General features: G+C 37.7%; 1 protein-coding gene across 1 annotated transcript in view; it reads right to left on the bottom strand.

Annotated features, from left to right (window-relative positions):
• Positions 1 to 15,267: 15,267 nt before the first annotated feature.
• The window catches only part of EXD1 (exonuclease 3'-5' domain containing 1), a 53,764-nt gene continuing 42,631 nt past the window's right edge, over positions 15,268 to 26,400 (bottom strand). Inside the window, exons 10-12 of the mRNA XM_081291758.1 lie at positions 25,100 to 25,243; positions 22,389 to 22,580; positions 15,268 to 18,853 (exon numbers count right to left, since the gene is read on the bottom strand). Of these exons, the coding sequence (XP_081147884.1) occupies positions 18,200 to 18,853; positions 22,389 to 22,580; positions 25,100 to 25,243 (990 nt within the window). The 3' untranslated portion in view covers positions 15,268 to 18,199. The remainder of the gene's footprint in view (positions 18,854 to 22,388; positions 22,581 to 25,099; positions 25,244 to 26,400) is intronic.

Here is a 26,400-nt window from a genome sequence, read left to right as displayed (position 1 = left end):
GGTAGAGCTCTTGCCTAGCATATGTGAGGCACTGGGTTCAACTCTCTCAGCACCGCATATAAATAAATGAATAAAATAAAGATCCATCAATATCTAAAAAAAAAAAAAAAGCCAGTCACAAATTACCAGATTATATGCTTTCATTCATTGAATTATCCAAAGTGCTGGTTGCTTAGGTCTGGAAAAAGGTGGAGGAGAGATGGAAAGTGACAGCTAGTGGGTATAGTCTTTCTTTTAGGGGAGATAAAATATTTTTAAATTAACTGAATGCAGTGGCACATGCATGTAATTCCATGTGCCACTCATGGAGCTGAGGCAGTAGGATTGCAAGTTTGAGGCTAGCCTCATCTACTTAGTGAGACCCTGTCTTAAAATAAAAAATAAAACTGGAGTCACAGCTCAGAGGCCAAGCACCCCTGGGTTCAATCCTCAGTATAAAAAAAAAAAGTGAAAAATAAAAAAAGATCTGGGAATACAGCTCAGGGGTAGAATGCCCCAAGGCTCAATCCCAGTATATAAAAAAAAATCTAATATTAGATATGGTAATGGTTGTACACCCCTGTGAACATGCTAAAATAATGAATTGTATACTTTCAATGGTGAATTATAAAGATGAGTTACAAATAATCCATGCTTTATGTACTCACAATGAGTATTCATCAAACTACAAATGAATTATCTTCTATTTACATGATATTATTCTAATTTCCTAATTTTCTTACTATTTGGTTTTTTTCTTTTTGGCTTCAGTGTAATCTCTTCCCCTTTACTCTTCTTTTTAGAATATAATTTTTCTTGTTTCTTTTCTTTTACGCTCTATGATCAAACCATGGAAAATATTGTACATGTCCATGAATTTAAGAGCCATTTACATACTACAATCTGTCTTGGATCATTTTTCTTTTCTATTCCCTATATATCCAACTGCTTATTAGATATTTCCATTTAGAAATTCCAAGTGAGAAAAGAGAAGCACATAGAATTCAATTTATATCAAATCACATTTCCTCAACTATTCCCTTAATGTATTCCTCTCTTTAAATGGCACCAATTCCTAAACAGATGCCCACCAGAAATCTAGGAGTCAACCAAGACTCCAATCTCTTCACCCATATCATAGTCAGTTGGTCATTTAGTTCTTTTGTTTGTTTGTTTGTTTTTGTACTAGGGATTGAACCCAGGGGTACTCTACCACTGAGCTACATCCCCCAGTCATTTTTATTTCCATTTTGAGACAGGATCTCACTAAGTTGCCCATGTTGGCCTGGATCTTATGATGTTCCTGCTTCAGCCTCACAAATAGCTGGGATTACAGGGATGCATCACTATGCCTGACAGTGACAGAATTTTTATAGAAGACCTCCACATATAATTCTTGCCCCTTTTTAATCCATCCTCCAATTTATTTATTCATTCATTTGTTTATTTATTTAGGTATTGGAGATTAAACTCAGGGAAAGGTCAACCACTGAGCCAAATCCACAGTCCTTTTTATTCTTCATTTTGAGGTAGGGTCTTGCTAAATTCTTGACTGACCTGGAACTTGTGATCCTCCTGCTTCAGCCTCCCAAATTGCTGGAATTATAAGCCTGTGCCACCTTGCCCAGCCAGCGCTCCAATTTAAAGAAGGATGACCTATAATCTACATCTCTGATCATTTAATTTCCTTGCTCATAATTCTTCAATGGTTTCTTATAGTTAGGATAAAACCTGTACTTCTCAAGAGGGCATATCTTTAATTCCCCTTCCTCCAACAGTAAGTAGTTTTCTTTTGAAGGAATTACCGTTCCCATTTTGTATTGATAGGACAATAAATCAGGGTGTCCTGGATGGGAAAGTTCATTATAAAAAAACCTGAAATTCTCCTCAGGATTTTTTCATTTTAATTAATCAATTGTACCGGGATTGAACCCAGGAACACTTAATAACTGGGTTCTATCCCTAACCTTTTTTATTTTTTATTTTGAGACAGGATCTCACTAAAAATAAGGCTGACTTTGAATTTTCCATTCTCCTGAGCCTTCTGAGCCACTGGGTTTATAGGCGAGCACCATCACGCCCTGCTAAATTAAATTTATTGTTAAATGACATATAAAGTTGTACATATGAATGATGTAACATGATGTTTTCTTATCTGTATACACTGTATGAAAATGTTTAATCAGGTTAAAAATATATATCTGCTTGAGCATTTATCATTTTCTTCTTTATAATACTGGGGATTGAACCAGGGGCAATTTACCATCAAGGTATCTTCCTGGCCTTGTTTTCATTTTGTATTTTGAGACATTTCACTAAATTGCCCAAGCTGGCCTCAAACTTGTGATTCTCCTGCCTCAGCCTCCCAAATTGCTGGGATTACAGGTTACATGTGTGGACCACTACCCTGGCTATCATTTCTTTATGGTGAAAACTTCCAATACACTTTCTTCTAGCTTTTTGAAATGTATATTATTGTTATCTACAGTTACCATACTGTGCAATATTATACCCGAACTTATTGTTCCTAATTGTAAATTAGTATACACTAATCAACTTTTTCCTATTCTTCCATTCCCACCTCAGAATTTTGAATCAGATTATGCAGTGATGGAATATATATATAGGCACTCACTCTGACAGTTGAGTAATTCTTGCTACCTACATTTCTGCAGCTATTTCCAAGCCTAGTTGTCTAGCTTTCTGGTCAATTCTAAGAGTCATTCATTTTTCCAATAAATTCTCTTTTTGCTTACATTAGCCAAGTCAGTTCTTTTGCTTATGAATAAATAAATAAATAAATATAGAAATAAATAAATAAATAAAGGACCCGACCTATTTCCCAGTGTTGCCTTTCTCCATCATATATTATGTTTTTCCCTGTTGCAATAATGAACTCTTCATAGTTCTCTTACCCAAAGTGTACACTTCCCCAACTTTTAAGAAAGTTTTTGAGCCTGGCAGAGCAGAGTGGCACACTACTGTAATCCCAGCAGCTCAGGAGGCTGAGGCAGGAGGATCATGAATTAAAACCAGTCTCAGCAATTTAGCAAGGCACTGAGCAACTCGGTGAGACCCTGTCTCTAAATAAAAAATACCAAAAAAAAAAAAAAAAAAAGAGCTAGGGATGTGGCTTACTGGTTATGTGCCCTAAATAAATAAAGAAAGAAAGAAGAGGCAGCAGCTCTTTGAGCTGAGCTGATGATTTTAATCCCACCAGTGATTGGGATGACTGAGGCAGGGGGATTGCAAATATGAGGCTAGCTTTGGCAATTTAGTGGGATTCTGTCTCAAATATTAAAAACTAAAAAGTAAAAAAAAAAAAAACTAAAAAGTCTAGGGGCATAACTCAGTAGTAGAGCACTAAAAAAACCCAAAAGACCTCCTTGATTCCCATCTCAGCTGCTGGGCAAGTGCTATATGCTCTCCAGGGCTTCTCTGCCTCCCTAATGCCTACACAATGCACTGGTACACCTTGAACATAATTATTATTTCAGTTACACTTTTTCTACATGCCTTTCACTAGACTCTTTAAGTTCTAAGAGAAAGAACTCTGTCTATTATCTCTGATTTCCCAACCCAGCCCAGTGCCGGGCTCTAAAAAGTCACTTCAAAATGTTTGCTAGTAAATATACAAATAAAGCCTTCTATGTGAGACACTGCAGTCAGGTAACTTCATAGTTACCTTCATAGGCAAGTATAAGTATGTGAAAGTCATACATTAAATATTTACATTTATATTTTACTTCTTTTAAGTTGGCCTTCTCAGAAAGATAGGCTAAGGAAGAGTTTCCTTTCCTTTTACGTCAAAATTTTGCTATTTCAATGGCTTCTTAAAAAGCAAAATATGGGATGGCGGGGGGGGGGTGGGTTCTGGGGAGTGATATGGGCCAAATTATATTGTTGCATTGTGTACTTATACAATTATGTAACAACAAATCTCATCAATATGTGTAACTATAATTCACCAATAAAAAAAAAAGGGAGGGGGTTATGCAGCAAACTATGGATGATGTCCCAACAAATTGCACAATAAGGAGAATTTCTTTCCCTTCTTTCACTCTTTCCTGGAACTTGCTGTTTTGGCTCTAAGGAATGTTTTAATTAGAATTTGTTTGCATTATAAAATTCTTATTCAAATACTCCGGATTTAGCCATCAGGTGGCTTTCAAGTTATGAACAATAATGCACTTTGGGGAATTTGAGAATTCCAGAATGTGGAAGTGTCTCATACAAATCAGAGAAGCTATTCCTGCAATTTGGAGAGATCAGAAGCTCTTACAATCAAATGTCTTTCATCAGTTCACCACTTTCCACTTCACCACATTATACTTTAGTTCATTGGGAAAAAATGTTTAAGTATTAAAAAGTGGATGCTTCAGACTGGTTTGGTGGCACTTGCCTGTAATCCCAACCCTGGAGGTTGAGGCTAGCCTAAGGAATTTAGGAAGACCCTGTCCCCAAAATAAAAAGTGCTGGGGATGTAGCTCGATGGTTGAGCACACCTGGGTTCAATTCCTAAAGTCAGGAAGTAGCTAGCAATGAGCAGTGAAATACATGGCAAGGTCACAAGTTTTCTTAAAGTCATTACCATTGTAACTATCTATCTATCTATCTATCTATCTATCTACCTACCTACCTATCTATCTATCTAGGTATTGAGAATTGAACCCAAGGACACTGAGTCATATCTCCAGCTGTTTTTATTTTGAGACAGGGTCTCAGTAAGTTGCTTAGGGCCTCCCTAAATTGTTGAGTCTGGCTTTTGTTTTGGAAATCTCCATCCTTGTCCCAGATGCCAATGCAATAACAAGGACTTGGTTTTGAGAAAATGGAATCAGAGTTGTATTGCTCTGCTAGAAGGAGAAACGCAGGGGACTCCTGTCCCAGAGACTGTGATTCTGCCCATCAGTGGGAACATGGGTGTTTTAAAGAAGTTTAATCAGAGTCCACAATCCATGTGTTCTCTGTCTGGAATTGTAATTCACTTGTTAATTGTTGAGGGCCACTGTATTTCATGATCCCATACTTAAAAATACTTAAAATGTTATTAAAGTATATGAATTTTCCTGACCTTGAGTCATGGAAGTAATCTGTTTTAGGTGGCCGCCAAATATGTATTATCATGTACAAGTATCCTTTTCTGGATTGTTTTAAAATGTGAACAAAAAAGGAGGTTAACAGATCTGTTTGTTTACTTTCACCTTTCCTTTTCATTATATCTAATTCTATTCAGGATACTAAATTGTTTAGAAAATTGCTTTCTTTTAGTGCCTGCTGGAATGTTACATAATTTTTTTTAGCCATCATTGCCAGAATTCTTATCTTCATCCCAGTGCTGGTGAAGACAAAGATAAAACCAAACTACAGCTTCTTCGATAGCTATCACAGTAAACTGTATAAACTGATGCATCAATGAATAATAACTCAACAAGTGATGCTCAATCAAGGAGTCAATTTACTTTGGGAGGAAATGGACATATTGATGGATTTCTCTGCTTTGAACTGCTTGCAGAACTTGCCTGGACTATGTATCACTCGTATGCATTGTGAACTATCTGTTGGTGCAGCAAATTGTGGTAGTACTGGGGCATCTTTGCTGATGGTGTCATCGGTGGTACAATTTTTCCAAAAAGAGCTGTCATTTGGCTTGGTGTCGTGGCATTTTGCATCCTCCTCCCTTCTGCTAGCAAAGGCCAAATTTGGGGGCCAACAGAGGTGAGGCAAAGAACCTCACCCCCCACTGGTATTTGGGGGCCAACAGAGGTGAGGCAAAGAACCTCACCCCCCCACTGGTGCAAAGGCCTATCCACAAGTATGGCTGTCAATGACGGGTAAGATCCAATTGCAACGGTACCAACCTAAGACAGGAGGCTGACACCTTGAGGTCAGCTCATCCGATGATGGGTAAGAACCATGTGTAGTATTGGACAACCTAAGACAGGCACGGTCCCTAAGCCACATGCTTGTTGTTTAATTAAACAGAAGGGGGGAGATGTTGAGGGCCACAGCCGAGTAGGGATGATGGATGACGCATGGCATTTTGCTAGAAGGGAGTAGTTGAGAGGTGACGCCAGCGAGCCATTGAGATGATGATTGTTATGTTAAGCTGTGTATTCAATTGTATATAGACCTTTACTGTCTGGAAATAGGGCGGCTCTTGCTGCCTCGGGTGCCTGCTACTTTGGAGTTCCTGTTGAGTTCTCCCAGGGTCCAAGAGAGTAGGTGCGGAGCCCAGTGGAGAACTGGGAGAGTTCCCGGGGAAGTGTGCATGGAGTGCTGGTGGAGTTCAGGCAATAAAGTTTCCTGTTTGAACATACAAGTGCTTTGTGTCGGCACGGTTATTTGTGCCCAGCCAGACTGCGGCAGTTAATTTGGGAGACAGTAATTTCTTAGATCTTCTGGTGTCATCCCCAGGTCTGAATTACTTTGTTCCTGTGGTAGGTGTGTGCTCAAGGATGGATAGGGAAAAAAGGTAATCCTGTTTCTACTGAGATTGGGAAGAGGGAGAGATTAGGGAGGCAGAGAGAGAAAGGAAGAGAAAAAAAATATGTCCTTTTCAAAAATAAGTCACAGTGACACAGCAGCAAAAGCTATATTCAAAGCATAAAGTGGACCACAGTTACACTTTGAATTTGCAATCCTCCTGCCTTAGGCTCACAAATTGCTGGGATTACAGGCAGGCAGCACCATGCATCATCTCCTTTGTCATTCTCTGCTCAAAGATGATTATCTCTCTCTCATCTTTTTTTAAATATACACATTCTTTTCTTTTGATTTTTTTTAAGTTGTAGATAGACACAATACCTTTATTTATTTTTATGTGGTGCTGAGGATCGAACTCAGTGCTTCATGCATGCTAGGCAAGCACTCTACCGCTGAACCACAACCCCAGCCCTGACCCACTCTCTCTTGAGATTGCTCTTTGCTTGAGCCTTACTTTACTTTCACTCTGCTTGTATTTATAATAAAGTTCTCCTGCATGGCTTTTGGTGTCTGACTTTAAATTTTCTTTTGTCAAACACAAGAACCAAGGTTTAAAGTTTCAGTTCTTGTGACACTTATATCACAAGAAAATTAAAGGTGGATGCCTCTGGTGAATACGATCAGGAAAATATGTATTTGTTTTCATTGTAAGTCTTTCTGTAGCATTTATTTTATAACCATATGCATGTATTACTGTTTCTTTTACATTTTTGTTTAAATTTTCCAACTATAATAGTAACACATTTATTATTTTTGTTCACTATTTTTATTCGTGTGTGTGTGTGTGTGTGTGTGTGCGTTACTAGAGAATGAACCCATTGCTTCATGCATGGCAAGTGCTCTACCATTGAGCTAAATTCCCCTTTTAAACGTTTTTGTTTGTTTGTTTGTTTGTTCTGAGGGTTGAACACAGGGGTATTTTACCACTGAACCACATCCCCAGTCCTTTATTTTTCTATTTCTTATTTTGAGACTGGGTCTTGTTAAGTTGCTCAGGGTCTTGTTAAGTTGCTAAGGCTATCTTTGAACTTGTGATCCTTATGCCTCAGCCTCCCTAGTCGTTAGGATTATACAGGTGACCACTACTCCCTACCGAATGTTTCTAAATAAACTTATTGAGCATAATTTAATACAATAAAATGCACCTTTTTTTGGTATGTTTTGTTTTGTTTTTATTTGGGGGTATTGAACTCAGCAGCACTCGACCACTGAGACACATCCCCAGCCCTGTTTTGTATTTTATTTAGAGACAGGATTTCAAATTGCTTCACACTGTGCTTTTGCTGAGGCTGATCTTGAACTCGAGATCCTCCTGCCTCAGTCTCCTGAGCTGCTGAGATTACAGGCACGTACCACCTTGCCCGACAAAACGCACCTGTTTTAAGTATACTGTTTAATGAGTTTCAACAAATGTTTGTATCAGCCAGGTATTGCTGTCATCCTGACTTTGGAGGCTGAAGAAGGAGATCACAAATTTGAGGTCAGCCTCAGCAATTTAGCCTAAGCAATTTAGAAAGACTCAAAAATAAAAAGGGCTGGAGATGTAGCTCAGTGATAAAGCACTCCTGGGTTCAATTCCAAGTACCAAAATGAATAAATAAATAAACAAACAAATAAATAAAATAAAAATAAAAACAAAAAAGTTTGCATTAATGTAACCTCCATTGTAATCAAGATATAGAACACTATTTCACCCGAAAAAGCTCCCTTGAGATCTTTGCAGTCAATCCTCAATGACAGTCCTTAGCCGCAGGCAATCACTGCTCAGCTTTCTGTCATTATACATTAGTTTGCTTAGGTTGATTTGGTCTGGTACTAGGGATTGAACACAGAGCTGCTATACCACTGACACATCCCAATTTTTTTTTTTTTTATTTTGACAGAAAGACTTCCTAAATTGCTGAAGGTCTCAGTAAATTACTGAGGCTGTCCCTGAATTTGCTATTCTCCTGCATCTCTAGTCACTAGGATTACAGGTTATGCACCAACCTGGCCAGGTCTTTTAAATTTTGATGATATCCCATTATAAGATCTATTTATTTATTTACTTACTTTATACTTTGTGCTTTTTTTTCCCCCTCTGCAGTCACAGTGAAATCCAGAAACAAGAAGCCTGGTGGATAAACATCTTGTGACAAAAGTCAAAACTATGCCCTAGGGGCTGAGGCTGTATGTAGCTCAGTGGTAGAGTGCTTGCCTACCATGTGTGAGGCTCTGAGTTTGATCCTTAGCACCACATAAAAATAAATAAAGAAGGCATTTTGTCCATCTACAACTATTAAAAAAAAAAAACAAAAAACTATGCCCTAAGACTTGATGGCACATGCTCATAATCCCAGTGACTGGGGAAGCTGATGCAGGAGAATAGCAAATTCAAGGACGGCCTCAGCAATTTAGCAAGACTCTATTAAAAGGACTTGGCTCTGTTTAAAGGGCTTGGGATGTGGCTTAGTGGTAAAGTGACCCTGGGTTCGGTCCCTTGTACCAACCAAACAACAAATTATGGTCTAGACAAGGGGAACTTTCTTCTCATAACAAAAGCCACCAAGAAAATCCTGAATGAAGATCCACCAGACCAGCCTGACCTAGGTCACCTGTTGTGGCAGCTGTGCAATCTCTCCAGCTATGCAGATCTCCCACCATTGTCCTCAATCCCCTTTCTATGAAATCTCAAAATCATTGTCAACTCCACAAAGACAGGACCAAGGACATGGGTTCCCTTGTCTTCCTGGTGTGGCTACACTGATTGAAGTTTCTTTCATGATTTTCACCCTCCCCTTTTGAATTGGGGGGCAAGTGGCTGGACCTGATTTATTGGATTCCCAGAGTCAGATCTCTGGCCTAGGACTCTGGTAATAATCTTATCTAATCTGAGTTTTTGCATTCCATACACGTTTTGGAATCAATTTCTACATACAATCCAGCTTGAATTTTTATTGGGATTGTAATAAATCTGTAGGTCAATTTGGGAAGTACTAATAACAATACCTATTTTTCCATGGTATATTTTCCCTTAGGTCTTCTTTAATTTCTCTCAACAATATTTTGTGGGTTTGTTTAACAGGCTTTAAACATTTTTAAAAATGTATCCCTAGCCAGGTGTGGTGGCGCACGCCTGTAATCCCAGTGGCTCAGGAGGCTGAGGCAGAAGGACTGCAAGTTCAAAACCAGCCTCAGCATTTTAGTGAGACCCTGTCTCTAAATAAAATATTAAAAAGGGCTGGGGATATGGCTCAGTGGTTGAGTGCTCCTGGGTTCTATGCCAGATACCCCCCCAAAAAGTATCCCTGAAAACATCATGTTTTGGATACTATTTAAGTGTTTTTGTTTTTTTTCCTTCAGTACTGGGGAATTAAACTCAGGGATAGTTTATCACTAAATTCCATTCCTAGCCCCCCTTTTTTTAGTGGACATAATGACTTTATTCATTTATTTTTATGTGGTGCTAACGATTGAACCCATTGCCTCACATGCACTAGGCAAGCACTCACTCTATCACTGGGCCACAATCCCAGCTCTGTTAGTAGTTTTTATACATTTACATTTTGCATAATATTATATACTCTGACTTTGCTGAATTTAATTATGTGTCCTATTATGTTTTTTATACACCCCATAGGATTTTTTTCTTTGTTTTAGTACCAGGGATTGAACCCAGGAGTACTTAGCCACTGAACCATATCTCCAGCCTTTTTTATTTTTTATTTGAACCATATCTCCAGCCTTTTTATTTTGAGACAATGCTTGCTAAGTTGCTTAGGGCCTTGCTAAATTACTGAGCCTGCCATTGAACTTCCGATCCTAATGGCTCAGTCTCTTGAGTTGCTGGGATTATAGGCCTATGCCACCATACCTGGCCCTGTTGGATTTGATGTGCTCGTGACCTTGTAATCTCCAAACTAGTTTGTTGTTTGTTTGTTTGGTATTAGAGATTGAACCCAGGTGCACTTTACCACTAAGTTACATCCCTAGTTTTTTAATTTTTTTATTTTGAGGCAACGTCCAAGTTGCTGAGCCTGCCCTTGAACTTTCGATTCTCCTACCTCAACCTCCTGAGTTCCTGAGATTCCAGGTATGCAACACTGAGCCTAGCTTGTTGGGCTTTTTGTTATCATAAATGTACAACTTTGGGGCTGGGGATGTGGCTCAAGCGGTAGCGCGCTCGCCTGGCATGCATGCGGCCCGGTTTCGATTCTCAGCACCACATACAAAGATGTTGTGTCCGCCAATAACTAAAAAAAATAAATATTAAAATTCGCTCTCTCTCTCTCTCTCCCTCTCTCTCTCTTTAAAAAAAAATAAATAAATGTACAATTTTTTTTTTTTAAAGAGAGAGTGAGCGAGAGAATTTTTTTATTATTTATTCTTTAGATTTTGGCGGACACAACATCTTTGTTTGTATGTGGTGCTGAGGATCGAACCCGGGCCGCACGCATGCCAGGAGAGCGCGCTACTGCTTGAGCCACATCCTCAGCCCACAAATGTACAATTTTGTAAAAAAAAAAAAAAAAATTCTCTTTAGCCATTGAGAAACTCATATATTCATTCTTCTTTATTCTCCTATTATGAAGCATTATACTTTTTTATAAAATCATACTTCCTTTCCTGGGATAACTTCACACAGTATTAATGTATTACCTTTCTTCTTTTTTTTTTTTAATATTTTTTAGTTGTAGTTGGACACAATACCTTTATTTTATTTATTTTTGTGTGGTACTGGGGATTGAACCCAGGGCCTCTCACTTGCTAGGTGAGCGCTCTACCACTGAGCCACAACCCAGCCTGTATTACCTTTTTTCTGTATTCTAGTTGTTAATATTTTGTCAAAGACTTTTGCATCTTTGTTCATGAGAAATATAGTTGTAGGTTATAGTTTTATTGCAATTTTGTCTGGTTTGGTATCAGAGTTATGCTGATCTCCTAAAATAAGTTAGAAAATGACCCTTCCTTTTTTTAGTCCCTGAAAGGATTGATATTATCTCTTCTATTATTTGATAGAAGTTCATCAATGAAGCTATCTGGTTAAAAAGTTTTCTTTGTGAGAAGTTCTTAAATTATGAATTAAATTTCTTTAATTCATTTAGAGGTATTTAGATTTTCAATTGCTCCTTGATTCACTTTTATTTATGATTTTCAATGAATTTGTCTATTTCAATTAAGTTATTCAATTTGTGGGCATAGAAATTTTCATAGTGTACCCTTATTTACTTTTTTTTTAAGTTATAGATGGGCACATACCTTTATTTATTTTTATGTAGTTCTGAGGACCGAACCCAGTACTAAAGTGCTAAAGCACTCTACAACTCCAGCCACCTGTATTTACTTTCTTTTTGACGGGGGACTGGGGGAACGGGGATTGAACTCAGGGTCACTCAACTACTGAGCCATATCCCCAGCCCTTTCTCTTTTTTTATTTAGAGACAGGGCCTTGCTAAGTTGCTTAGGGCCTTGCTAAATTGCTGAGGCTGGGTTTGAACTTTCAGTCCTCCTGCCTCAGCCTCTCCCAGCCACTGGGATTACAGTCACGTGTCACAGTGCTTATTTACTTAAAAAATTTTTTTGTTTTGTTTTTGTAGTTGTAGATGAACAGCATGCCTTTATTTTATTTGTGTATTTTTTTTAAGTAATGCCAAGGATCAACCTAGTGCCTCCCACATGCATGGCAAGTGCTCTGCCACTGAGCTACAGCCCCAGGACACTTATTTACTTTTTAATATATATAGAATCTGCAATGACAGCCTCTCATTTCTGATATCAGTAAAATAGATTTTTTTTCAATGTTGTTCAATCTGGTTATAAAGATCAACTTTATTGATCTTTCCAAAGAATTAACTTGAGGTTTCATTGACTTTCTCTGTCTTCTTTTAATTTTATTGAATTGTATCATTATTTTTTTCATTTTCTACTTACCCCAACTTTAATTTGCTCTTAGTTTTCTAGATTAAAGTACAAGCATAGATCAATAATTTTATATCTTTTTTTGTTTTGTTACATAAGCATTTAAAGCTACATCTCTCTTTCCTATCTTTAGAGGGCTTTTTTCTTTTTACAGCAAACCAACACTAAAACACATATAATTCAACACATACAAACTGTGAATTTTTTTTTTCCACAAAACAATACTTTCTCTTTACAATGTTCAAGGCATGCGGATATTTTTTTATTCCATATAATTAAGAAATGCTGGGCTGGGGATGTGGCTCAAGTGGTAGCGCGCTCGCCTGGCATGCGTGCGGCCCGGGTTCGATTCTCAGCACCACATACAAACAAAGATGTTGTGCCCCCCGAAAACTAAAAAATAAAGATTAAAAAATTCTCTCTGTCTCTCACTCTCTCTTTAAAAAAAAAAAAAATTAAGAAATGCTATTTAAGCTGGGTGGTGCACATGCCTGGAATCCCAGGGACTCAGAGGCTAAGGCAGGAGGATTCCAAGTTCAAGACCAGCCTCAGCAAGTTATCAAGGCCCTCAGCAACTTAGTAAGATCCTGTCTCAAAATAAAGAATACAAAGTGCTGGTAATATAGCTCAGTGGTAAAAATCCTCCTGGGTTCAATCCTTAGTACCAAAAAAAAAAAAAAAAAAAAAAAAAGAAATGCTTTCTATACCTGGGAATGGTGGCACAGGCCCATGATCCCAGTAGCTTGTGACAGGAGGATCATAAATGGAACATAACTTCAGCAGTTTAACAAAACCCTGTCTAAAAATTAAAAATCTAAAGGGGTGATGTTTTAGTCAGCTTTTTTGCTACTGTGACTGAAAGACCGAACCAGAACAATTTTACAGAAGAACAGTTTATTTGATGGCTCATGGTTTCAGAGATCTCAGTCTAAATTGAAGCTGGGTTCATTTCTTTTTTTTTTTTTTTAAGATTTTTTAAAAATCTTTTAATATTTAATTTTTAGTTTTCGGCGGACACAACACCTTTGTTTGTACGTGGTGCTGAGGATCGAACCCAGGCCGCACGCATGCCAGGGAAGCGCGCTACCGCTTGAGCCACATCCCCAGCCCGAAAGCCGGGTCCATTTCTTGGGTTAAAAGTGAGGCAGAACATCTTGGCAGGGCTGGGGGTGTGGCTCAAGCGGTAGCTCGCTGGCCTGGCATGCGTGAGGCCTGGGTTCGATCCTCAGCACCACGTACAAACAAAGATGTTGTGTCCGCCAAAAAAACTAAAAAATAAATAAATATTAAAAAAAAAAAAAAAAAACCATCTTGGCAGAAGTGAGTGTGGTGGAGGAAAACAGCTCTCATGAAGACCAGAAAGAGGAGAGGAGGGCAGGAGGGAGAATGGAGAGGGAGAAGGTGGGAGGGGAAGATGAGAAAGGGGGAGACTCCACTCTCCAGATACAAAATATATACCGTATAGCCATGCCCCCAACGAAACACTTCCTCCAGCCACACCCACCTGCCTCCAGCTACCAGTTAATCCCATCAAGGATTAATTAACTGATTAGGTTAAGGCTATAGCCCAATCATTTCTCCTCCAAACCTTCTTGCATGTCTCACTGGTGAGCTTTTCAGGGATACCACATATGTAATATCATAACAGGTGATATTACAGCTCATGATAAAACACCCAGTGTTCAAACCCCAGAACCAAAAAACAATCAAACATGGAAAACATTTATGTATAAAATGAAGAATTGGAAAAAAACTGAATACCAAAATACAGTCCATTAAATACAAACAATACTGCATCCTCTTAGATAAATGCCATCTTAAAAATCTTTGTAAAGGGGGCTGGGGATGTGGCTCAAGCGGTAGTGGGCTCGCCTGGCATGCGTGCGGCCCGGGTTCGATCCTCAGCACCACATACCAACAAAGATGTTGTGTCCGCCGAGAACTAAAAAAAAATAAATATTAAAAATTCTTTAAAAAAAAAATCTTTGTAAAGGTTGTGAAACAGCATAGGAAAGCATTCATAAATCAGGAAATATACACACATATGATTACAACTATATGGCAGATAGAAATTCCACCTGTAGAGGTGGAATGAACAAAAGTGTTACTTGCTTTTTCCATTGGGATAGAGGAGACATTTTTTCCTATTCCTCTGTATTTTCCAAATTCTATTAAATAGTATGCTAACTTAAAAATGAAACATTGACTGAATATGTTGGCCCTTAGGATTTAAAATGGAAAATACACCAAAAAAAAAAAAAAAAAAAAAAAGCACAGGAAAAGTATTTATAGTATGGTTGTAATTCTGTTTCAAGTGTACATTTGTATGATGAAAGAGTAAGAGAATACAGAGAAAAATGTCAGAATACCAAGAAAGGTTGAAAAAAGTGGAATGGTAGTTGAGAATTTTTTTCCTCTTTATTTTCTAGATTTTCTGTAACTTATTTACTTGTTTTTCTTTTGTAATAAAACCTTTTTGATAACTGTACCTAGTTGCAATAGATGAAGTTAATTTCCCCCAGGCTCCCTGTGTTAGAGATATACCTCAGGCTTCATCTCAACAGGCTGCTGGGGCTTGTTTTGTGTCAAAATAATGAAAGGCATATAGGACATTTAAATTCTACCTTGTCATGTTAGGATTTATCAAGTCCTTAGAAAGATAAAAGGCAAAGCTTCTACAGTGGCTTTTTCTTTTCCTTTCTTTTTTTTTTTTTTTTTTGAGAGAGAGAGAATTTTTAATATTTATTTTTTAGTTTTCGGCAGACACAACATCTTTCTTTGTATGTGGTGCTGAGGATCGAACCCGGGCCGCACGCATGCCAGGCAAGCGCACTACCGCTTGAGCCACATCCCCAGCCCTACAGTGGCTTTTCTACTACAGTTGAAAATAATGATGACTGGGCCAAGAAGCCAAGAAACATGGGTTCTATTCTCAGTTCTGCATTTTTGTTCAGGGAAGTCATTTAACCTCATTTTCTAATTCTAAAATTTTAAGAGTCAGATTACTAGTCTGTACTTAAAGGTCACATATAGAAAACCCTGCTAAGTAGGGCAGATGCAGAAAATTAGTGGTAGATTTGAGCAAGTTTCTAAAAGTACAAGGGGAAGAACTCAACAATGGGTTGAAACACAAGCATCAAGATTTTTCCAAGAAATCTTAGGGCATAGAACACCCAGGTACTTTGTATACCCTATCTAGCAAAGAACAGAACTTTATGGCTGGTTCTAACTCCCAGCTAAAATCAGGATGTGGAGAAAAATGCAGTTTTGAGTACATGAGTGTTACACTGAGAAAACACCCCAAAAGCTCATTTAGTTTGGCGAGTCAAAGTATATCTCTACCATACTGTCCAAAAGAATTTTGTGAAAAGACTAGGGATATAGCTCAGTTGGAAGAGTGCCTGCCTAGCATGCACAAAGCTCTGGGTTCAATCCCCAGCACCAATAAAGTAAAATAAATAAAATTAAATTAAGTTAAAATAAGAAGAATTTTGTGAAATGACAATAATGTTTTAAATCTGTTCTGTTCTCTATGGTAACCACTTGCTATATTGGACCACTGAGTACTAGAATTGTGACAAGTGTAACTGAGGAATGGAATTCTAGTTTTATTTATTTATTTATGTACTGGGGATTGAACCAGGGACATCTTAAATGTCTACAGCCCTTTTTATATTTTGTTTTGAGAGAGGGTCTTGCTAAGTTGCTTTAGCTGGCTTTGAACTTGCCATCCTCCTACCTCCGCCTCCTGAGTTACTGGTATTTCGGGCATGCACCACCACACCTGGCTCTTAATTTTAAAATTAAATAGCTACATGTGGCTAAAGGCTATCATATTGAGCCTTTTGTTTGTTGTTGTTGTTTGATCATGGGGATTGAACCAGAGGCTTTACCACTGAGTTATATCCCCAGCCATTTTTATTTTTTGTTTTGAGAAAGGCTCTTGCTATCCCAGCAGCTCAGGAGCTGAGACAGGAGGATCTCCAGTTAAAAGCCAGCCTCAGCAATGGCAAGGTACTTAGCAATTCAGTGAGACCCTATCTCTAAATAAAATACAAAATAGGGCTGGGGATGTGGCTCAGTAGTTGAGTGCTCCTGAGTTCAATTCTCAGTACAAGAAAGAGAGAGAGAGAGAGAGAGACAGACTTGCTAAATTGCTGAAGCTGCCCTTAACTAGGATCCTCCTGACTCAGTATCCCAAATAGATGGGATTACAGGTCTGCTCCACCATGCTCAGATGTTCTTATTCAAGCACAACAAAACTTATGCAATGAAAGAAAAATCCTTTTTTAATATGAAAACTATTGCATTTTATACTTCCTAGTGTGTCTGTGTATGTGTCTGTATGTGTGTGTGCTATGAGTAGTAACTTAATGATTTCACAAGAAGCTAAACAATTCTAAGAATTTTACAGGAATTTACACCCCTTCTAGAGTAACCCTAGAGTAACCACATTCTGGGCTCAACCTGAAAATGCATTCACCTAAAATGATCCAGCAAGCATATTAGCTCCAAGTGACTTTCTAAACTAGAGACAAGGTGAGACAACACAATTTTGGGCTGAGGCGACTATTGTTGGATATGCCTTAATCTTAATCTCAGACTAAGTCTGGGTTCTGCAGTTAGGAAGGGCACAGCAATTCTTTCTTTAGCACTCAGAATCAGCTGGTACAGACAATGATGTTCCTAACCTTAGACTGTCCCTAAATTTCTCCTAAGTGCAATAAGTAATATAGTCCTGTAACAGTCAAATTATAGATTTCTAAACTGTACTATAGACCTGGAAATCCAGATATATTCCAACGTCTTCCTACCTAACCCCATTAAGGAAAGAGAGAGTTAACCTAATGCCAAAACAGGTTTATTGGTTATTTTATGCCAAAGAATGTGAGTAATTTGCAAGTACTCAAAATAAAAAAGGCTCGATACAAGCTGCCTCCCTTTTACCCTAAGAAAGTATACCAACTCCAGGCAAATAGAGTTCAGTCAAACTTCAAGTTCACATAATAGACACATTAAAAAGAAATGCAAAGCTCCTGCTTTGTTAACAAATAAATAAAAACTGCTGAAAGTAAATGAAATAAGAAAAAATTAAAATTGAGATACTGATTCCTACAATAACATCAACTATTGTTTGTCTAAAACATAAGACCAATAAAACATTCAGAATTTAGGCATAAAGTTATATTTTAAGAGGAGAAACGTACTGGCAATTTTTTTGTAGCTCCTCTGGCAGCTCTATACATGTAGGCTAAGAAAAGAAAATGAACATAGGTTTATGATAGCTAAACCTTTGAATATGGTACTTAAAAATCACTTCTATATACCTGACAAGAATAGGCTATTCTAGAGTCTATTCAAATGTGTTCATATATCACCCTCTAGTTTTTTGTTCTTTTTTTTTTTTTACTAAGAAAAGTACTACTAATATTTTTCAGCCTATGAATAGGAATTTTGCAGATCCCCCTTCAAACAAATCTGAAAGCCAAAACACAAAGCAAAAATTTTAAATGACAGATCCTTCCTGATACTAAGGCCAAGATTTTTCCCTTCTTCAAATCCTCTTAATCCAAATTATGAGAAATAATTTACTCTGTCCACTGGCAACATTTCTGCATAGTGACATAATCAGAAATTGTACTTCTTTCATTAGTTATTTATTCTCATTCTAACCCAAATATCAGGAACTCAGCAGTAAGCAAGAGGATATAATTTTCCCTGAAGCCTATAATGGAGGCATACAAAACTTACAACATGAGAAACTTAAGCATTTCGAAAGGCCCTGTATGGCAGAGAAATGAGCCATCTTTATGGCCTCAGGGACAAACTATAAATCCTAAGGCAGATTTAAAGGATTTATCCATGAATCTGTTTTCTCCAAGGCTGGACAGGGAGGGAGTGTGGAAATCACAGCTTTTTTGAAAGGATGAAAGGTGTCAGCTGGTGACACTCTGGTTTCCTGAGGAAGAGAAGACACTGAAACTTCTTGCTTTGTGCATGTGAAATCTTCCTTATTTTCCACCATCAATAACTGTTCTCTCTCTTCTTTCAAAGAAAAACTTGCCTGGAACTCATGCTTGGGTATTATAAAGTGTTCTTTCTGAGTTATTCTTTGCTCCTTTAACCCTTTTAACTCAGGACAAATGAGTTTGTTACTGGAATTGTCACTGGCTTCTCCTTCCTTTATGGGAGGTAGATGAGACTTCACTGTTGTTTGTTTGGCTCCTTCTTTCAAAAAATTCACATCCTCATGAAATTCCGGAGATGTAAAACTTGGAGCTTTATCTATTCTAGAATTTTTACAAAATAAGAAGCCTCTGACTTTTTCCTCTTTTCCTGTTGTCTCTGCCACTGATTTCTTTGGGCGTAGCTCAGTCCTTATTAGGAGTCCCTTTGCATTCACCTTATATTCTTTTGCAGCTCTCTCTCTGCGCTCCTTCTGGAAGTCCTTGAGTTGAAGTAGCTCCTCTGGAAGCTCCATACATGTAGGCTAAGAAAAGAAAATGAACATAGGTTTATGATAGCTAACCTTTGAATATGGTACTTAAAAATCACTTCTATTATACCTGACAAGAATAGGTGCTCTAGAGTCTATTCAAATGTGTTCATATATCACCCTCTAGTGTCTTCAACTATAATTGTACTATTTTTGAGCAAAAATATTTTGAAAAGGTAATGAGTCCACATGTGTGTGTACATATGTATGTGTAAAGATTATACAGGGAAAGTGAGTCTCCCAACCTGGCCCCAGTTGCCTTAGCAGATGCATCTTCTAAAAAGCTGTTTCTTGTGTAACCTACCAGAGGAAGTCTGCATATATGATTATAAGTGTATACATATACACCTTATTACATGTTTATATTTCCAATGCATTACTTTTTTATTATTTTTGCAATACTAGATATCCAACCCAGAGCCTTGCCCATGGTAGGCAAGTGCATCACTACTGAGTTACACTCCCAGTCTTGATGGCATCTTTGGTTTTTCCCCTAACTTTTAATGTTGGTAACTAAAATCATTCTACACAAATGAATCATACATTATATATTCTTCAGCATCTTGTTTTTGATTGTTTTTTTACTAAAAGAAAATGTTTAGGAGATTGTTCCATATTAGCATTTCTAAGGGCTATGTGGACATATTGTAACTTACTTAACCAAACCTGTTGTGTCCCCCACCCCCCAACACACACACACACACACAGAGTGACCCACCACTGAGCTATGTCCCCAGGCCTTTTTATTTTTCATTTTGAGGCAGGATTTAGTTACATTGCCCAGGCTGGCCTCAAAGTCCTGTTCTCAATGTTTCTGCTTCAGCATCTCAAATAGCTGCTATTACAGGCACATGTCACTAGGCCCAACTATCACACCAAGTTTGCAAAGTCAAATTTATGAATTTTTTATGTATGAATTTAGAGTATTTTTGTGTTACGTTAAAAAATTCTTGTATTAAAATTTTTTAATTATTTTTTCTAATAATTTTCTAATTTCACTAAAAAATTTTTTTAGTAGTAGATGGACACAATACCTTTATTTTATTTATTTATTTTTATGTAGTGCTGAGGATAGAACCCAGTGCTGCACATGTGCTAGGCAAGTGCTCTACCACTGAGCTACAACCCTAGCCCCATCTAATTTCACTTTTTTATACAACTACTTGATCCAAGGAGTTTATTTTGTTGTAATGAAAGAGAACAATCCAACTCTGGCTCTCCTCCTCTATATTTGTAAATTAATTGCCTAAGACCCTTTACTGAATAATCTCTCCCATTGATTGGAAATGCTAATTTATCACAATCATCTTGGCAAATTGATACTGAGTTTATTTCTTGGCTCTCTACTTCATTCCATTGACCTGCTTAGTCATGTATCAGTCAAAAATGTTTTAGGGCTGGGATTGTGGCTCGGCGATAGAAAGCTCGCCTGGCACAGGCGGGACCCGGGTTCGATCCTCATGCACCACATAAAAATAAAGGCATTGTGTTGTGTCCATCTATACCTAAAAAATAAATATTAAAAAAAGTTAATTAAAAAAATGTTTTAGTGTAGCTTTGTTTTAATATTTTACAAAGCCAGTCTTCTTTCAGCATACTCCTTTTCCCAAGGTTTCCTGGCTATTCTTGCATATTTACTGGTTTTTACAAAGCCTGTAATGACAATCTGTCATAATAATCCAGGTGTTACTATTTTTTTTTAATATTTATTTATTTTTTTTAGTTCTCGGCGGACACAACATCTTTGTTTGTATGTGGTGCTGAGGATTGAACCCGGGGCCGCATGCATGCCAGGCGAGCGCGCTACCGCTTGAGCCACATCCCCAGCCCCATGGTGTTACTATTTTTATAGGAATAGAATTAAATTCAAAGATTAATTTAGGAATAATCAATAGCTAAAAATTTCTAGTGTTCCCATTCATTTAAGTGTTCTTTTACACTGTGCAGTAATATTAAAATGTTTGCTTCATTTATATGTCTTTTTTTTTTGGTACCAGGGATTGAACCTAGGGGCACTTAACCACTGAGCCACATCCCAGCCCTTTTTATTTTTTATTTTGAGATAGGGTCTCACTAAGTTGCTTAGGGCCTTGCTAAGTCACTGAGGCTGGTCTTAAACTTGCAATCCTCCTGCCTCAGTCTCCTGAGCTGCTGGGATTACAAGTATGCGCCACCACACCTGGCAACCTGTATTTTTTGATACAACTATACATAGGATGTTTTCTCCTATTATATTTTCTAGATGTTTATATAGATTTAGAAAACCTATTAACTTTTATATTATTACTATTTTGTTAAATTTTCTTTTTGCTTATGGCAGCTGTTTGTTTGTTTGTTGTTGTTTTTTGGTACTGGGATTTTTTTCCACCATGGAGCTACATGCCCGCATTTTTTATTTTGAGTCAGGGTCTTGCTAAATTGCTTAGGGTCTCACTAAGCTGCTGAGGCTGGCTTTGAATTTGTGATTCTCTTGCCTCAGTCTCCAAGGTGCTGGGGTTACAGGCATGCACCACCATGCCTGGCCCAGTGTATTAGAAAAGTACCCATCCATTCTGACTTTAATCAGTAATGCATGTAAAGGATTATACAAATTTTTTTTCAGCATTTATGAGATAATCATAAATCTTTCTTGGCTCTATGGAAAATGGAGAAATATCCTAATACTGAACCATGTTTGGAACTAGAATCCAATAACACATTAAAATAAAAATATATAGGTCTTTTGTAGTTCATAAACATGATAATTAGGTTTTCATGATATTGTGTGAGATGTTCCTTCCTCAAGCCTTTCTATGATATTGGCACATTTCTGGTCTGACATGAAAAAAAAAAGCAAAATATCATACATTTAAGTGGAGTTTGTATACATCTTTATTTATTTAATATTTTTAGTTGTAGTTGGACACAATATCTTTATTTTATTTATTGTTATGTGGTGCTGAGGATCGAACCCAGCGCCTCAAACAAGCTAGGCAAGTGCTCTATAGCTGAGCCACAACCCCAGCCCCTACATCTTTATTTTTAATCGCCATATTAATTTTACATACTTGTCAAGTACAGTGTGTATTTTAATATATATATATGTATACAATGTGTAGTACGTTGAATAAATATTGAATTGAATAAATATTTTGGGCTTTGTCAGCTGTAAACTCTGTCTCGTATACAGACAGTCTTCGACTTATGATGGTTGACTTATTTTATATATATATATGTGTGTGTACATATTTATTTATTTTCTATTTATCTATCTGTCACCAACTGCTCACTTATACACTCTTATGTTACTCTTGCTGCATAAAAATAATTCATAAAATCTTATGTTCACTTGATTGACAGAAACATTCATTGGAAACATGATGATTTGGGGAAAAGGTGCTGAAAGGGATGGATCAAGCACAAACCATATTCTCTTTAAGAATTTTTATCACTAAGTCTGCCCATGAAAGTTACTATGGTTATAATGAATCGGTATCATTGTGCCCTCGTGAGGAAGAGGCAAAAACTGCAGAAAAGGAGGTGCACATACCTCCATGCCTGCAAGCCGGTCTGCAGACCCTTCTCTATAGGTGTTTAGGTACCCATCCACCAGGGTAGTTAGATCAGACATCATCTCATCCATAAGTACCAAGCGAAGGGGTAGCAGGTAGGTTGCCTCCAGGGCCAAAATTTTCAGCAAAGAGGGTGGAAGAGGTCTTGTGAACCACACTTCTGGATTCTCCTAGAAACACCCAAATAATTTTTTTTTAATGAAAAGTAAAACTTTACAGAAAATAATTGTATAAAGGTTGCTTAATCTAAAATACTGTTATTCCCTTCTATTTTTACCTCCTACTTTCACACCATTAGTAGCTTTCTGAGTGCATGCATGTACCCATACCCATACATATATATATACAGGGTGCATGAGAGACACAAGGAGATTGGTCAATCAGGAGTTCTGGAAGTTGGAGGCAGCAGACTGGAGTATATGTCCAAATTTGTAGACAGTATGGTCATGATCTAAGTTTATATTCAAGGATACTGGTGGTCATAATATAAAGAAAATTTATATTATTTTGGGAGAAATAACTTGGATAATTTTGTTTCCATCAGCTTAATTCACTTTCTTTTTTTTTTGTGTGTGTGGGGGGGTACTGGGTATTGAAATAGTTGCTTAAACACTGAACAACATCTTAAATTGCCTAGGCTGGCTTTGAACTCGAAATCTTACCATCTCAGTCTCTGGAGTCACTGGGATTACAGGGGTGTGCCACAGCACCCAGCTTAATCCAAATTCCTACAAAAGTTCCCCAATTATCCCAACATGGAATTATATTTCAGAATACTTTTTTTGGGGGGTAAGAGCAAGGTGGGGGTACCAGGGATTGAACCCAGAGGCACTTAACCACTGAGTCATATCCCCACCCCCACTTTTTTTTTTTTTAAAGAAAGCAAACAACCTAACTTAATTTTTGTTTTTCTGGTACTGAGTATTGAACTCAGAGGCACTCTATCACTGAGCTTATCCAAGGTCCTTTTTAAATTTTGAGAAAGGTCTTCACTAAATTGCCAGTCCAGCCTCTAATTTGATATCCACCTACCTCAGCGCCCCCCGTGTAGTTGGGATTACAGGGGTGAGTCACCAAGCAGGGCTTAATTTACTTTTTTTGTGTGTGGGGGACCAGGGATTGAACTCAGGGGCACTCAACCACTGAGCCACATCCCCAGCCCAATTTTTGTATTTTATTAGAGACAGGGTCTTACCAAGTTACTTAGCTTCTCACCATTGCTGAGGCTGGCTTTGAATTCACCATCCTCCTGTCTCAACCCCCAGAACTGCTGGGATTACAGGCATGTGCCACAGTGACTGGCCAGGTCTTACCTTACTTTTTAAAATTAAAGATGATAAATAAGTCAGGCATAGAGGTTCACACCTGCAATCCCAGTGACGAAGGAGGCTGGGCAGGAGGATTACAAGTTCAGGTCAGTTTGGGAAATTTAACAAGAACATATTTCAAAACAAAAAGGGGGTGTGCCCATGAGTTGAATCCCAGTGCCATAAAAAGAAAAAAAAAGATGACATACAGATGGTAAATAAATACAGAAGATGCTCAACACTATGAGTGTTGAATTAAAACCATATATTGTCAATACCCATAAGAATGACTAAAATTAAAAAGAGTGACCAAGTGTTGGCAAGGATGCACAGGAACTAGAAATTTCATATACTTCTGGATGGGAATGTGAATAAATAGAGGCCCAATGGAAAACAATTTGGAAGTGAAACATAACATCTACAATATCATCTATCAATTCTATTCCTAGATACTTGCCAGATAGAAGTGAAAAGTATACATCAACACAAAAGCCTATCCACAAATATTCATACCATTCATAGCAACACATGAGTAAACTATGATATATGCACACCACAAAATACAACTAGGCAACAAAAAGAATATAATTATCATACTATAACATGATAACTCTCAAAATAATTCTGTTAAATGAAATAATCCATACGTACATACTGATTGATTCTATTTCTACAGTAGGTCATGGAGAGGGAGCTATACAGATTTTTCCCCCTTATTTTGGTGATAATTTCACAGGGATATACCAATGTTGAAACTAACCAAATTGTATATTTTATATATGTGTAATTTATTATGTCCATCTCATTCCACCATCTTTCCTGCCCCCATACCCCTTTCCCCACCCCTCTCTCCTCTTTGCCCAGCCCCAGCCCTTTTTATTTTGAGAGTGGGTCTCACTAAATTGATGCGGCTTGCTTTGAACTTTAATCTTTCATGCCTCAGCCTCCCAAATTTCTGGGATTACAGGTAGGCTCAAGAAAGTCTGGTTTTATTTCAGAGTACTTTAAAAATGATAATCAACAAATCTTTTCTCCAACTGAAACCTTTTTCTACTTGGCACAACCAAGATTCTGGCAATGCTCATATGCTTACATGGCAGCCAACAGCCAGGGGCACCAACAATTTAGAAACGTCCAGACCATTTATTTATTTATTTATTTATTTATTTTTATTTTTTTTCAGACAGATTCTCATGAAGTTGCTTAGGACCTCATTAAGTTGCTGAGGCTGTCTTTGAACTTGTGATTCTCCTGCCTCAGCCTCCAAAGCTCCTTGGATTACAGGCATGTACCATTGTACCTGGCAATATAATAGACTATTAATGGTGCTCAAGAAAACACTTGAAAAAATAACATCAAATGGGACATCCCTTAATACTTACCCGAATCAGTTTTTGTCTTTCTTCTAGAAAGAAGAGATATTTAGGGGCTACTTTAAGGTGTCTAGTTAAATTTTCCTGCAGAGTACTGATGCAATTTGGAAGAAAGCCACCTGTTTCCATGGAAAACTGAAGGACATCTGCTACCTGCAGTATTAAAAAAGACAAATTAACCAGTTAAGTGTATACAGAAAACTATCTCAAAATTATATTAAAAACTATTTTAGCCAGTAGTGGTGAGTCATGCCTCTAATCCCAGAGGCTCAGTAGGCTGAGGCAGGAGGATCCCAAGTTCAAAGCAAGGTTCAGAAATTTAGTGAGGCCCTAAGCAATTTAGTGAGACTCTGTCTCAAAGTAAAAAAATAAGGGCTGGGGTTGTGGCTCAGTGGTAGAACAGTTGCCTAGCATGTGTAAGGCACTGGGTTCAATTCTCAGCACCATATATAAATAAATAAAATAGAGGTCCATTGACAATTTAAAAAAAAACTTAAATAAAATAAATAAAAATAAAAAGAGCTGGAGATATGGCTCAGTAGTTGAATATACCTTGAATAGCCCTAGGTTCAATTCCTGGTACCAAAAAAATATATATCTATTTTAAGTTTTTAGTTTTAACTCTCTTAAAAACTATTTTAAACTGGGTGTGGTGGCATACACCTGTAATCCCAACAGCTCAGGAGGTTGAGGCAGGATGATTGGGAGTTCAAAGCCAGTCTCAGCAACTTAGCAAGACCCTGTCCTAATAAAATATAAAAAAAGATTGGAGATGTGGCTCAGTGTTTAAGTATCCCTGAGTTCAATCCCCAGTACCAAAACCAACAACAACAAGAAACTATTTTAAGAGAAATACTTTAAATACCATTTTCCCCAAGGATCCACGTTAGGCCACACCACCAGGAAATTTAAAGTTGTTTATTATTTTGAAATAAATTTTTTTTTAAAGAGAGAGTGAGAGAGGAGAGAGAGTGAGAGAGAGAGAGAGAGAGAATTTTTAATATTTATTTTTTGTTCTCGGCAGACACAACATCTTTGTTGGTATGTGGTGCTGAGGATCGAACCCGGGCCGCACGCATGCCAGGCGAGCGCGCTACCACTTGAGCCACATCCCCAGCCCCTGAAATAATTTTTAAAAGTAGAAACTACTGACTTTTTTCTGTTTTTGTTTTTCTCTCTCTCCCTCTCTTTCTCTCAGGGCCTTGCTAAATTGCTGAGGCTGGGTTTGGACTTGTGAATCTCCTGCCTCAGCCTCCTGTGCCCCTGGGATTATAGCATGCATGACTACACCCAGTTCAAGCCCTTAAAGG

Source organism: Spermophilus citellus (genome assembly GCF_964194105.1).
Source record: "Spermophilus citellus genome assembly, chromosome: 4".
In the NCBI taxonomy this organism is placed as follows: domain Eukaryota; kingdom Metazoa; phylum Chordata; class Mammalia; order Rodentia; family Sciuridae; genus Spermophilus; species Spermophilus citellus.
The sequence above is the reverse complement of the archived record's forward strand: the minus strand, read 5'-3'. Positions and strand labels throughout refer to the sequence as shown.